Here is a 15,610-nt window from a genome sequence, read left to right as displayed (position 1 = left end):
ATCTACGTAATTGAGAGAGTTAGTAACAGAGTATAAATCTTATTTTATTAAACAGATCTCTATTTTGCTGTGAGAAAACATTCCTGAAGTTGGTCCCACAATTTCTGAATCACCCGGCATTAAGAATCAAATAGGATAAGGATGAAATTTATATTTGTTACAAAGAAAATTTGATGTCTGTTAAAAACCGATTTACCTAGTTAAGACTAGATTCAATAAAGCTCTCATAAATTTTCGTTTTACTTAGCCAATATTATAATTCTCATTGTTTCTTAGAAAATTTTTGTTTTTACTAAAAGTTTTCTAATTAATATATGAATTACGTAAAAATTTCACAAAAAGTTTTTTAACTCTTAAGTCTTAAAAGTTAGGTGCTAAAACTGTCATGGCATTTGAAGTTGCAGGAAACTCCTTTCTTCTTGAACAAACATCTTTTATAAATGAAAGTTTCCTTGAAAAAAAAACTTGCACTTGAGCAGTGCTAATCCTGATTGGCTCAAGCTGTTTTTCTGGTTGCAGTTTTGGAAATGAATGCTCGTGTCTGGTACCTGTTCTGGTGTCAGGAACTTTTCCTGACAAACTTAACTGATCCATATCAGCAAAACTATAATAATTGTAAGAAGTGAAAACTGGAAATAAGTGAAAAAAAGCAATTATTCTTGCAGATAAACCCAGTTTTACCGAAACACTTCATTAATTGTATTATTCACTAGGTAATACTAGAATTTACGAAACTAGTCTTAACTAGTCCAATTTTGTTTTAAGTGTTTTCGGATTTTCCCGGTAACATGTTTTTATTATTTTTAAATAATAACCATAATATTTCTTGATTTCTTTATTAGTCCCGACCCATTACATCAATTACTACAGAAACTGATTATGAAATCGCTCACGAATTTGATAGCATATTTCGAGACGAAGAAGAATATTTATCTACAGGAAACGTTGGGTAATCTTTTAAATAAAATAATATATATGTCGAGTAATATTTTATTCTACTACATAAATTAACAAATATTAATACCTGTAATCTGTAATGTTTATTTAGACCAATTTAACAATTAATAAGCTTATTACTATAAGTGGTTACAATATATGTAATTTTGGATAAACAAACGGTGTGGCAGAAACAAGGTCTAATTGAGAGAAGGAGAAAAAGAGTTTTCCATCTACCCACTTCAATTACGTGCATTGTCGTAGTTTGTCATTGAAATTGTCGTGTGAAACGGTACCTTATAATTCGAAAAATTACAAGTTCATATACAAAACTCAAGGCAAAAAGAACTTTAAAATAATCCGAAACAAAACAGGTTAGAATGGAAAAATCAGTAATGAGTTGGTCTGACAAATGAAAAAAAAATGTGGTGTTTTCAGATGAAAAAAGTTTAGGTATTATTGGCATGATTTAAGGAAACATCCGAAGGAATATTTTAGCAGATGAATGGGAGGTTGTGAAGTGTTGGATTTGTTAGCATTTGCTTTTAATGACAAAGCAGGTATCATAATTAATGATAGAATGACTTATAGAAAATATTAAAATATGTTATTTTTCATCAGATTTTATTTGCCCTACTGATTGGAGGAAATGAATAGATATTCCAGCAAGACAGTTCTCGTATCTTGCATTTAAATACACCAAAAACAAGTTTAAACGTGAAAAATGTAAGTGTTATGGAATGGCCATGGCATGGTTCAAACTTAAAATCCATGAAAAATGTGTGGAAAATGCTTTCTCGAATGTCTATGCTAACAACAAACAATACTCAAGCATTTATGAACTGACTGTTGCAATTTATAATTGTTGGGATAAAATAAACTAGAGGAACTACACACTTGTCAAAAACATAATCTAACAGGATTAAGCTAATTCAAAATAAAGGAAAATATATTAACTATTAAAATGTTAAGTAAAATATAAAATTTACTGCTATAGGGGAGATCGGGGCAAGATCGGCATGTTAAGCTTTACTTAAATTTTGTGTAATAAATACTGCTGTAAACTGAAAAAAAAGCTTTGCATCTTGTCTATTGGAATGTTACCTTACTATAGAACTGGTTAAAATCAGTTTGGAAATAAAAATAATTAAAATAATTACAACTTTACAAGAAGAGAAAAATTGACGAAGTTGCCCCAGGTATAGGGGCGAGATCGGCAACTTCTCTCTTTTTGTAAAGTTGTAATTATTTTAATTATTTTTATTAAAGTTGCCCCTGGTATAGAAGCAACAGTAATGGGGCAAGATAGGCACGTATATAAAATTATGTTATTAACAATGTATAAGTTGGAATTCACTATTAAAACAAAGAAATACAAATCCAACACCCACTTAATATTATTACAACGAAATGCAAGTTCAAAGACATATATACATGAATAACAAATGCAAACATGTTTTCATTTATCATCTGTTTGATTTTTATCCTTTGCTTCTAATGTGGCTTTATGTTGCCGATCTTACCCCGCTAGTCATGATTTCGAAACATTAAGTACAACCCTAAGAACAGAATGCCAAGCCATGATCTGGCCACGTGAATAAGTTGAAGTTACATCCTTCTAACAGGAAAAGTAACTTTCGTTATCATGGAATTATAACAAAACATGCCAATTCAATATAAATGGAAAAAAAATATTATATGGAATTCAACGAAAATGAAAATTTGCTTGACAATTCAACTACGCTTGTTGGAGAACAATAAAAACACTACACTCAACAAGCCACCAATAAAACTCAACTGCCTAACCTATAACCAAAGTCTCCTTTTAATTTGTTTTTTAAAAAAAGCGCTTGACAAACTTGCCCCGCATGCCGAAGTTGCCCCGATCTCCCCTATTTATAACTATTTCGAAGCAAGTTTGAATGCAATTTTTATATTAATTTATCCCTTAAATATTTGAATATTTGTATTTATGATTTGAAATTATTTGTGAGTAATTGTTAATATTAATAATCTTATTAAACGTTAAATTGCTATACATAAACATCCTTTGATGCTATACACATATTTCAAATGTATGTGTAATTTCTTTACAGAATTATGAAGGCTTACGAAGTAAGATGTAAAACTTACTTCGTAAGCCTTCATAATTCAATGGCATACTCAATTATAGGCAAAACATTTGTTTGCCTCTCTCAGAAATCTCTGTTCGAATTCGAATACACTTCGGATATTTATATATTTCTATAATAATTCTGGTCGGAACATATGTCGTTCTTTACTATGCACATGTCGTAATCAGAGTCTGCGGATCATGGAAAAGGCATAGACAAAATATCTCTTATTAACCACAGGACGGAAAGGATCCTTACGCACAGAATGATGAAATGTTCTCTAATGCTTTACAGCCTCTCTCCACATTCATGATAGAATAGGAATTTAAACAAAATTTTTATTCAAATACAATATTTTGGTTAAATTGTGAAAAAAAGAAACAAACTGGTCGAATAATGTAATCTACTGATACTGACCACTACAATTCGTTTTTATGGTGCTAAATTTAACTAGTTCTGGAGCACAAAACAGATAAATATTTATTTATAATTTAGATTAATATTATTTATTTTTATGATGTTTAAGTCTGATCCGATGAATAGTTTTATTAATGTTTTTAAATATATAAACGTATCGTAACCCAGGTAGAGTATGCTGCAAGAACCTACCAAGTGACAATCAATATATTAAATTAATTGGAATCTGTCTTTAAATAATATTGAAACTAGGAGACTCTTACTTTCGTAAAAGGTACTGTACCTCGAATAAGTGCACAACATATTCTTTGTCTACATGTTATTAGAATAGGTTAGTGGATAAGGCAATGTAATTCATGGGCAATCTTCCAAGGAAATGCACTGTGGAGAATTTTGTATTTCTTCTTTTTCTTCAGTTTGGATTTTTGATATGGAGATTTCAGCTTATGCGGCTATTTTCTCCGATTCTGCTCTCCCTTGTGGACACTGAAAACGACCAGTTTGCGGATGAAAGTTTCGAGTGTAGCCACGTGCTTTCGAAGAGACAAAGCAACGTGTGGCCAGAAAATAGAAGTGAGATCCTGCAACAACGTGGGGTCGATGTCGAGGGCCGAGCATAGGCCCGAGGACTTCTGACAAGAAACTAGACTTTATTTAAGTGAAAAACACGCAAATAAATCGAAAAAACACGCAAAATAACATGCAGTTAGCAAGCCGATTAAAAAAAGAACTTTTGATAACTACCGGTATTCAGTAATTTTATCTATACGGTCAATTAATATGGTCAATAATTAGCTATTATATTATTAAATAAATAAAATCAGACCACGTTCCTCTTTTCAAAACTGAAAAATGCAGCAATAAGAGTGTGATGAAAAGTGCTAATTTGCACTCATGTAATATCGTAAATGTAACCGCAAAAATAATGTATGGAAACTGAAATAAATGGTATAATTTATTTTAAAATTAATCGTTTTAACATAGAAAGAATACAAAAATTGTTATTTTCGTATCTATTGGGTTATAACATGAGGTTTAGACATTTCGATTTTTTTCTAGAAACGACTCCGCAAGGATGTTCAACACCATTCAATGTTGTATGAAAGTAGAGTAACCAGGTGCAGGTTTCATCACCTATTTCATTGGAAATAGACCAATCAGCAATATCTAACAATATTAAGAAAGAACAGATTTGTCTGCTGTTGATCTATTATTTCAAAACTGGCCACAACGCAACAAAGACTCATCTACAAAACGTTCATGGGTAGACAAAGGTTATCCATCTTTTTCAAATGTCAATGGCCGATAGTGCAAAACAAGCCGACGTGTTCGGCGACATTGTGATGGAGCTGCTTACAACCAATATCACCATACGATAGAGCTGTACTGTCAAAAACTCCATAAGATAAAAGAACTTCGTTCAAAGATTGACAAATTCCAATGACGCCACGACAACGCGCCAGTACGTAGAGCAAATTTGATCTTAGAGAAACTGGCCAGTCTGGCTGGGAGGTTCTGCTTCATTCGGCTTTCAGTCCAGACTTAACACCGAGTCACATCTATTTTGTGCTCAGTATGCACGCCACAGCTTTATATTCTTGCGATGACGGAATTGGATTCGAGTAATCCAGATCAATTTGTGCAAGAAACTTTTTGGGCCGACACGAACTCGAACCATATCCTTGAGAGTGGCAACAGTTATTGTCCGTGTTATTTAGAGTATCTGGCCATGCAGTGATAAAATATTTCTAATATAAAAGAAGTGCCATTATACCACTTTCGAGCTGTCAAAATAGAAACTTGTGTGTCGACCAACTGGTTCTATATAAATTTTATTAATTGAACTAATTCAATTCGTTGTAAACTTTGTTTAGTATTAATTTCAAAAGCGAACAAATTGTGACAGTAAATCGAAGTTTGAATTTAATTTAGAAAATTTTTTTCCAGAATTAAATACGTTAATTTGTTGTTAATGGGTGGATAGTAAATTTTTTAACAACATCGTTTTTGATTTATGAAAATATTTATATTTTTTTCAGAGAAGTGCTTCCAGGAGCTATGAGTCCACTGTGTATATCTTTGTTTCAAAGAGTATTTTCCCATAATTTTCTGGTAAGTAGTAGTAATTGATTCATAGTTATAAATGTGAGTTATTAGCGATATTTTTTCTCTGATGTTTGGCAATAAGAGGGTCTCTTTAATCATATTATGACTTTGGTCAAACACAATGAGGCGGTTAAATGGTGAGTGACAAGGATGACAGACAATCTTCGAAATTTATTCAGCTTTCTCTCTTGGTTGTGTAATCCAAGCAAGCAACCGATACCCAAGAGAGGAAGGCGAGCTATTTAACTGTCTCAGCCATCTAGAAGGGTAAACTGTTTTAAGAACTATAAAATAAAACAAATACTTTACTACATAATTTTATATTAGTTGCCTACTAAATAGATTCTTAGGCATTGCTTAACAAGAAATCTATAACATCAATGAAAGTAAAAAGTAATTTCTTGTTAACGGGTTTGAAATAGAAGTTTTCTTCTTTTTACTTTATTTATATTCTTTATACTTTATTTTTTATTTAAAATTGAACTATAACTTTCAGAAATCAAAATGGAGGAAAACCTTTGGAATGAACGGACCAAATTGCCCTTATTTTCCAGTGGGTATTCATTATTTTAATGGTCATGCCTTATTTAATGTCATTGACGTAAGTATAAAACATAATCTTATTTTAATAATATATACTTCAGGTCCAATATATTAAACTGAGAGTTTACATTTTATACTAAAGTAAAATGGACTTAAACGAAGTATAGTTCTTACATTATATTAAACTATTGTTTCTTTGCTTAGGTCTCTTGAATTAGGAATTGGTTAATTTAATAACAAAATATTCTTTAGTGTAGTCATTTGTTTCTCTAATATTTGGTGTCTTCTCCTGTAATCTTCGTTACCTTGGCACATTACCTGAATTATAATCTTTAGTAAATTCTTGGGGACGACTTACTGATCATCAATAGGGTTAATTAATTTAATATTGCCGGTAACAATACATTCGCTCATACCTTTTCTACAAATGTTTCTCCACATATCAAAAGAGAATAAACATGTTTCATAGCGGATAAAATGCTTTAAGTTTGAATTTTATCTGTTTTACGTTGTATCAAACGAAGCCTTTCATTAAACACATGATAACGTGGCTCATCAGTGAATAAAATCTTACAGTTTTCCAGATGTCTTCTACAAATAAGATTCGGTCAACACAATTTTTTTTCTCGTCACAAGCATCAAAAAAGCCTTCTTCAAAACTACACTACAAATCCCATCGAGGAATACATCATACACCGTAGATCTTCTCACTCTATTTTGTCTGTCCTCAATAGGTTTACTTAATCTGTTTAAATAAGTAATCTTATCAAGAACTTTCTCTGGCCTCAACAAAGGAATGACGTAGCCATAGTTTGTATTTCTAACCGCCAATGTTATATTTTCTTTCATTTATAATTTTATCTATTGCAGACTGGTAGCTTCTCAAAATTTGTCAGTTTCTTATCGAATCTCTTTTCTGATTAAAACTTATTTTGAAGCATTTTTTCATTAAGGTTTTTTTACACTTCGTTGGTATTATGCAGCATTAAAAGAACTAATTACCAAGAAAAAAAGGTGTAAAATTTGCATCTACCGATGGGTCCATAAGTTTACGAAAGACTGGTCGAGGGTTTTCACAAATCTTATTTATCACTACGACAAATGTATGAACCTCAAACGTTTGAGACGTGGCCATTACTGTGTATTTTGTTATAAAAACAAAGATATATTTGTGCTCTCTTCTAATTAATCAGAACTTACGTATAGTCTATATAAGTTGCGATTGACTAAAATAGATACAAAAAATTGATTTTGTACAAGTTCGGACATGTATTATATCGATGTGCAGATATTTACAAAAATCTGAACACCTACACGCTAACTCCTAGACTAAAGCGTAGATATTTCCATGGTTAAAATTGCTACTACATATATTTTATTGATTTCTAAATAACTTAACATTTTCTTTCCGTTTATGTTTAAGGGATGGCTAAATTATTCGGCTGATAAAGGTTCTACTTCTAATAAAGTGATGATGCTCGCATCGATCGGAAGAATTATCGATGATGATGAACTATACGAAAAAGCCAAGGAAAGATTTTCACTTTATAAAAAGAAACCTTTATATAAACGAATGCGCCCTTTACTATTTTTCATTAAGGTAAAGCTAAATTATTCGGCTGATAAAGGTTCTACTTCTAATAAAGTGCTGATGCTTGCATCGATCGGAAGAATTATCGATGATGATGAACTATACGAAAAAGCCAAGGAAAGATTTTCACTTTATAAAAAGAAACCTTTATATAAACGAATGCGCCCTTTACTATTTTTCATTAAGGTAAATACTTTTTTCTTTATATTAAATACAAATTAATTAATAAAAAATTAATTAATCATGACTAATTTTTAGAATTTTCTAACTGCCGAAGGTGCTTTAGAAGAGAGAAGAAAAAAATATTTCAATTATAAAATTAAAGATTTGGAGAACTTCAAAACGTCTTTAGAGTTATATCAAGACATACCTCGTCACTGGAAATATATTTATCCTGTAAGTTAGCAATTACTATACAATTTTTCGAGTTTATTTTATTAATAACATTAAAAATTCCTACTCCTTTTATCCTATGAGTAACAAGAACATCTTATTCAGACCCACGAAGAATTTCTGGTTTCTCAAGATCCATTCTGGTTCCCTCATTACTTGGCACTTTCATTATGGGTCAAGTCCATAATAGGGGCTCTCAAAGTAACATTTATGAAGGGAAGAAAAGCATTTAATTCAGATACTCTGTTATTTTGAGGGTGTTTATTATTAGATTCCAGTTTAGGTATTGTTAATACGAAGAGGTTTAATAATGCAATGAGGACTGTGCTTGTTTTTAAAATGTTTTTTAAACAATTGTTTTATACAAGAATTTATAATAAATATTTTGTTCAATAAAATTTTATTAATATAGATTACATACCTTATTTTATTTTTCAGGGTATTGACAGTAATACCGAAGTTTCATTATGTTCTGCCATGTACAATACAAATTTGTTGTCACTTCTTGTTAAGGAATACGGGGGTAAGAAATATATATAAGTCTATAATTAAATACGTTGATATTTTTTAAATGATAACAATTGAATATTTATTTATTTATTGTTTCAATGAAACATATACCAGTTCTTCAACCAGTGCTAATGAAGAAAACTGCGAAATTCATGACGGCTCAGCATAAATATCACATGATAATTTAGAGAAATACTTTAATTCATAGTCTCTGACTTATTTTCTGTGTTAATGAAATTTCTGGACTCTGTTTCCAGATAAGTTCGAATGTCGTGTGCCTTACAGGGAGTGTAGCAATGAAATAAATACTGCTTAACGTTATCTCCCATTGTAAAAGTGTAGAATCTGAAGGTGGGAAAGTGTTAAACGACGTAACGTATTTGATATTCTGTGATTCTTCCAACAGTACAGTGTAATTCTGTGAAATTTGCAACATTGTTTCGATTAACTATACTTCATAAGGACTCCTACGAATGAAACTACAGTAGAGCGTAGATTATCCGAAAGTCAGTCATTCAAAAAAATTCCAGTCGGCAAATTTAAATTTTTATCAGTGCACAGCGACGAAAATTCAACGCGAAGCGACACGCAACGGAGAAAAATGTCGAGATGGGATAAATTAATATATTTTTTCGTGCATAACCGGTTATCCGAAACATAGATCTTACGAACAACCCCAGTCCCCAATCGATTCAGATAATCGACGCTCTACTGTAATTTATCTTTGCTTGAATATCAGTTATTGTTGATTGCCAGTGTGCGTGCTGTTCGGTAATATTAGATAAAAATAAATTTGTTTTGTCATTGCTTATTTTAAATAAATTTCATTATATTATACGGTTTAAATCTACCTTTTCAAGTGTATCTTTTATATAATATTACATATATTTCACATATAGTTATTTCACGGTCATCCATTAGAAAATTAACTGCTACAATATGTTATTTTTAGGGTGGAAGAACGACGTATACGCAGATTTCGCAAATTTGTTATCGAATTGTTCAAATGTAGAAAGCGCTGACGTTCCTCAATCGTTAGAGGTTCACATTTTATTAAAATTTTATGAATAACTTATATTATAATATATTAAACTTACATTTATTTGTAGGCATTGGCTCGTACTATCTCCAAAGAAATCCAACCGACAACATTTAAAGCTATGAAAACAGAGGTGAGAATTATATAAATTATTTTTTTCTTAATATAATAATTTCACAAAGGTAAGAGGGACCTTATGATCCCGGCTGGTCTGTCTGAAAAGCAGCTAAGATCTTCGTTGATATTTAAATAGGAACTGTCTTAAATGCACCACTCAAATACAGGCGAATATTTCTGTAGGGTTTCGCACACTAGACAAACACTAATTTCATCTTAACTACGAGGGTGGTTTTTTCAACTTCCGATGGTCATAAAACAAATACGCTCTGCACTAAGTCAAGGCTATAAGCTGGGTGTTTTTAAAAAGTTCCTAGCTGGGTAGAAGTCTGAATGGTCTAAGTCTTCACACACCTTCCATCTTTTTCCTGAACTTCAAAAAAGTTGCTAGGAAGGCAAAGGTTCGAGACTAATGACGATCTTGAAAACAACGTTAAGGCCCATTCAAGTCACTAGCGAAAACATTCTATGAAGAGGGGATGGAAAAGCTGGTCCACAGATATGACAAATTTCTCAATCTTCATAGTGATTATGTCGAAAAGTAACCGTGGTCGAAAGTTGAAATGAATGCATTCCTATTTTTAGCATCAGTTCAGTTGAATAATGAAAGTGAAAACTGTTTTTGCTCTGTTACTTCTCATTTGTTTTCATTAAATGTTAAAATATGCTAAAATTGTATTTTATTTTCATTCAATATTGTAATAACTAATTTCATTCAATTTTACAGGATGCATTAAAATGGCTTCAGACATCCTCCTCGAAGTCGGCAGAAGATTTCAAAAATTTTCTCGACTCGCACGGACATAGATCTATAAAAGAGGTGTTTATTCATTAAAATATTCATTTCCATTTCAACATTATAGTTTATACTTTACATACATTATATATTTAACAATTTTAGTTCGATCCATATTCTATCCCTTGGAGAAAAAATCAATATAAATTAGTCCAGACTTTACAGGTAAGCAAACTCTCGTATTTTATACATTAACTTTAATAATTTAAAAATGTATAGTTTGTAAAATGCAGGAAATTTTCAGATTTATATAAATTACCATTAGTATGAAATTTAATTTTTTTTGATATATATTACGATAGGATCTTGTAAATAACATAAAGAATATTAAATCATCTGTTCATGGCAACGTCCTAGACAAATTGAAGAAATACCCAAGTTGGAAATCCAGGTAATCCAAAGTCGTTTCGTTTACTTTGCGAAAATATTAATTATATTTATAAAATATTTTCGAATAGGCTGTTGTTTAAATTTCTGTTGCCGAGATGTCAACAGGCAGTTAGACTGAGAGAGAGAGGAAAAGTAAGGGAATTACTTTACTGTCGCTTTAAGTTATAACCAAAGAAAACATTTTCTCTATTCTTTTCAGTCGTTTATGATAAAGATGTTCGACGCGCATCGTGAAGCTTATTGGCATTTGGCAGAATTAATGGTTCTAGAGGGCAGACTTCCGCACAGAGACCTTCTGTTTTTCTTGTCGTATGACGAAATTGGAGAACTGATAAGAACGCGATCATCAAAATTAATTTCCAAGTGAGTATTAGAATACGATAAAACCGCCTTATGTTTCAGTTCATTATACACCAAATTCTTCTCTATACACTGAAATTAGGCACCACATCACACACATTATGATAGCTCATAATATTTTATTTATTTTAATTACTTTTACAAAATACAGAAAGTTCTGAAATACAAATGTTGTCCTCTACTGAAAAAAACAAATAAAATTGAAAGTAAACAACAAGCATGCATAAAAAAGAAACAACATAATTAAAAATACATATAAATTAAAAGTTGTACATCAAGAATTATTTGTAATTAGAAATTATTAAATATCACACAGAGCTTTTCACATTTTATTTAAAAACTAAAAAAGTCAATAAATAATCGACCATCGAAATTATTTACATTGAAAGAAATTTGATTTATTAAAGATTGCTGCGAAGGCATAAGCGAAATAACACAAGTTGAAGGGTGTAGCAATCGTCCTTTATTGAGTACCATCGAATGTTCATATAGGTCTATATCATGTTGCAAATACCGTTACGAAATATATTCAGTCCGTAAATTTCGAACTTTCAGAACACCATAGTTGCTCTGAATGTCCGAATTAGGCATATATTGAGTAATTAAGAGATATCAAACTGTTTTAACTAAAGCGAATTGTACGATGGTTAAAGATATCTTGTATGATGTGTGTGAACGAACACGCTATGAGAAGAAGATTTTTGTGCATCCATGAGCTTTAAAACAAAAGTATTTCCATAGATTATTGTTTGCAGTTATTATGTAAAGTACGTTGTATTATTTATTTAACAAATTCTAATTTTGATTTCGTTATGAAATTTTATTTATTTTTATAAATTAAAGAATATACCTATAATAAGCTGTAACCCTTGAAAAATGACGAGAAAAAATAAAAATATTTTAATTTTAATTAATACTATATTACTAAAACTTTCTCGAACTAAAAAAATTTGCCTTCTCATATTTTTCCTATAGACCTTCTACTAATTTTTCTACTTCTTTCGCGAATCTCCCATCAGTGCTCAGTGTCTAAAACCACTAAACAGTGGTTGTTAGTTGCAATTGCAGATTTAGGGGTGAACGTGGTGTATATCAATATCATTCTAAATATTTTTCCTAGTAAAGATGTGTACTACAAGTAGTAAAAAAATTTCAAGTATACTCTTTTTTTTCGGTATACAATCTAAAGATTTCTGGATCTGATACGGTTAATATTAGAGAAGTTGTAAACTTACAGATTTAAGTAAGGCTACCTTCGCGGTAATCAAAGTAAAACTTCGAACCACAATTGAAATGAATAAATATTAACATATTTAATTTACAGGGCAATCCGTCGAAAAAAGATTTATGCAGAGCAGGACAAAATCATTTATCCGGAAGTTATGCGTGGCATACCCCAACCAGTAAGTAGAAAAACTTTCTCAGAATCGAAGTCGTTGACTGAATTAATTATTTAGTGAATAATTTGTAAAAATTAATAACCAATTATTACTCTTGTTAAACTTAACTAAACCAGGCGCCAGTAAAAAATATAAAGAAAACTACAAAGACATGAAAATAGAACGAAAACTTAACAATAAACATGATATAACCTTACCATACATACATGTACTTATCTGATAAAAAAATCGATAATTATAACACTAACTTGTGAGAGTGGTGACGATTATACAGTTTTAATAAATGTAGAAAAATCTTTACAGTAGCACACTTTTTAAATTCTTTCAGCTCTATGAGCACTAAAAGAATCTTATTGTAAATCAATTCCACAGTGGCTAATGCCAGGTCCTCAAGAGATGCATCCAGGTGGAGAAGGACGGGACTATACGTATTCGTGATATAAAAGACAAAAATATGTAAAGGGGTTGCTTCGGATTTAATTTCGGGCTCCATTGATCAAGTCCGATGAACCGAATCTGATCGAGCAACTCTCGGGAAATTTTCATGGATAATTTGTCCAAGATATAAGGGGACCGATTTCTCACAATGGCATGTAGTCCAAGGAAGCTGTAGAAGCGCATCTTCCCTTGTTTGATCTAAAATAGAAATACACATTATGCGATTATTTTCATAAACAAGTTCTTATATTTTTCTTTTATATCATTTTTAGAATTAAAATAAATAAATTGTTTATTTTTGTCATTTCCAGTATTTTTAAAATAACTTTTTATGGAAACACAGCTTCGTTACCATCAAATGTTCCCTCACGCTACTGATCTCTCACCATAGGCCGTTCCCGTTGGAGCCTGACTTAATATGTGATAGGGAAAAGAAACTTTAATACTCAAAAAGTGCGAAAAACCAAAATAAAAAATCAAAAATTATTTAAAACTTTCTGTTATATTACAATTTTCTCCTTTTAATTTCATAAAGTTGATGCCAAAGATATAAAATACCTTCAATAATTTTTAAACCAATTCTTATGCTAGTTTCATGTTTTACATGTAGATTATTTATTTTTTTAAAGATTAATTTAGGTTCTTCGAACATCACGTATAAATCCGAGGCCATCATAAAAGGTGAGCACTTTTTATTATTTTAAACATTAAATAAATAACTCATTCTTATTGTTTTACTTTAGGAATTCCGGTTAGTTGCGGAATGGTCAAAGGTCCTGCCAGAGTAATCCTCAACGTGGAGGAGGCGGTTGATATTAGAGTAAGGAACGATCTGGCGGATGCAGGCATTATTTCTCCACACTCTTTAACTCATTTTTGTGTAATTTTCAGCCGGGAGAAATTCTAATTACGTACAGCACGGACATTGGCTGGAGCCCTTATTTTCCTCTGTTAGCAGGAGTAGTGACAGAAATCGGAGGGCTCATTTCACACGGTAAATATTTTCGTTCGCGTGCTGTGTAGGAAACTTTAAGACTTTAAGGCATGCTTTCATTTCGAATATTTCTTTGTTCAGGTGCCGTAGTGGCTCGAGAGTACGGACTTCCAGGCGTTGTGGCTGCTCACGGAGCCATCAGCCTCTTTAAGACGGGTTAGAAATTCATTGTAAATTATTATCGAAAATATCACAGTTTTTATGAATATAAATTGAAATATTTTAGGAGACATCGTCGTTTTAAACGGCGACGAAGGAACCATTTGCAAGTTGAAGGAATCTGATGTAGTTAATGGAGGAGAACATCTCTAGAATCCTTCTTCTTCTGTTACTTTGTATAGAAAGCCGTTATTTCCATCCAATAGAACAATGTTGCCTGACAACTTAGAAACAGCCATAACACCACAACACCAGAACACAGACAAAAAAAAAAGAAAAAAAAATTATAATTTTCAAACTTTTATATTTATCGCATTATTTATCGCATTAAACATGCAAGATATAAATACTTTGTATAAATTAATATATTACTTAGAAACACGTAACATTAACATATGTTTTAAAATATTTCTATTTTTCTTCATCTCATCCATAATTGTTTAGTTTTCTACTCCCACTTCTTCTGGTATTTCTGGCGTTTCGGAATGATACAAAACTGTCAAAATTCCGAAAAGGAAAGTGCAAATATGTAAAATAATTCAGGAGAACAATAGCAATAGAAATATTTACAAATAAATGAGATAAGAACGTATAGATTATCGTATATTTGAAATGATCAAACGTGTATATACGAGACAATCGACGATTTCGAGAAATTACAGGATATTTTTACTTAACAGTTTGTCGAACTCCTGATATATTTTTATAATAACTTGAAGTTGTGTATTTATTAAACACTTTTCTAAATACTTCTCTGTTTAGAGGTTCGAGACGAAAATTACTTCTATACCTGACGATAATAATGGCAACGTGTATCCGGTTATACTGTAGTTTCTCCACTTTTGTAAAAATTTAATTTTAAAATAATTTATGTAATTTTTTCATTAATTTGTTACATTTTACTAATTTCAAATTTTTAAAATATGCATAAGAATGATTATTAGTTTCTTTTATCGTCTTGTACTAAGCAATAATATAAATTTCTTATATTGCGCTGACTTTTTATGTAATACTTTATTCCCCTTGTAACAAGCTGAGATTTACACAATATGGAGTTGAAATGATTTTCCCGATATAATTAAGGATTTCTCTGAAATCAAAGCAGGAGAATAAATTTTATGATATTCTTTTTAATTAATATTTTTTTAAATTAATGAGAGCTGTTGTGATTTATCATGAGTTTCGGTAGAGACAGGCTGTCAAGTAAGCAAACTGCTTTGTTAAGCCGTTTGTTCTTTTATGTTTATTAGCTTATTTCGCTAATTCTAATCCTGGCATATTTAATTCAACATAAAATACGAGTTACA

The 15,610-nt window shown here is 31.0% G+C and overlaps 1 protein-coding gene across 1 annotated transcript in view; it reads left to right on the top strand.

The window, feature by feature from the left end:
- The window catches only part of LOC111627639 (uncharacterized phosphotransferase YvkC-like), a 36,353-nt gene extending 21,154 nt beyond the window's left edge, over positions 1-15,199 (top strand). The window contains exons 22-40 of the mRNA XM_023371220.1: positions 843-949; positions 5,507-5,579; positions 6,070-6,174; positions 7,540-7,716; positions 7,966-8,103; positions 8,539-8,623; positions 9,563-9,651; positions 9,720-9,782; positions 10,494-10,586; positions 10,668-10,727; positions 10,865-10,953; positions 11,021-11,084; positions 11,152-11,315; positions 12,637-12,715; positions 13,780-13,831; positions 13,894-13,970; positions 14,042-14,144; positions 14,226-14,300; positions 14,371-15,199. Of these exons, the coding sequence (XP_023226988.1) occupies positions 843-949; positions 5,507-5,579; positions 6,070-6,174; positions 7,540-7,716; positions 7,966-8,103; positions 8,539-8,623; positions 9,563-9,651; positions 9,720-9,782; positions 10,494-10,586; positions 10,668-10,727; positions 10,865-10,953; positions 11,021-11,084; positions 11,152-11,315; positions 12,637-12,715; positions 13,780-13,831; positions 13,894-13,970; positions 14,042-14,144; positions 14,226-14,300; positions 14,371-14,456 (1,779 nt within the window). The 3' untranslated portion in view covers positions 14,457-15,199. The remainder of the gene's footprint in view (positions 1-842; positions 950-5,506; positions 5,580-6,069; positions 6,175-7,539; positions 7,717-7,965; positions 8,104-8,538; positions 8,624-9,562; positions 9,652-9,719; positions 9,783-10,493; positions 10,587-10,667; positions 10,728-10,864; positions 10,954-11,020; positions 11,085-11,151; positions 11,316-12,636; positions 12,716-13,779; positions 13,832-13,893; positions 13,971-14,041; positions 14,145-14,225; positions 14,301-14,370) is intronic.
- The last annotated feature ends 411 nt before the right edge of the window (positions 15,200-15,610 follow it).

The sequence above is a fragment of the Centruroides sculpturatus genome, unplaced genomic scaffold (genome assembly GCF_000671375.1).
Source record: "Centruroides sculpturatus isolate CEXI.00-Female unplaced genomic scaffold, Cexi_2.0 scaffold461, whole genome shotgun sequence".
Lineage (NCBI taxonomy): Eukaryota > Metazoa > Arthropoda > Arachnida > Scorpiones > Buthidae > Centruroides > Centruroides sculpturatus.
The sequence above is the reverse complement of the archived record's forward strand: the minus strand, read 5'-3'. Positions and strand labels throughout refer to the sequence as shown.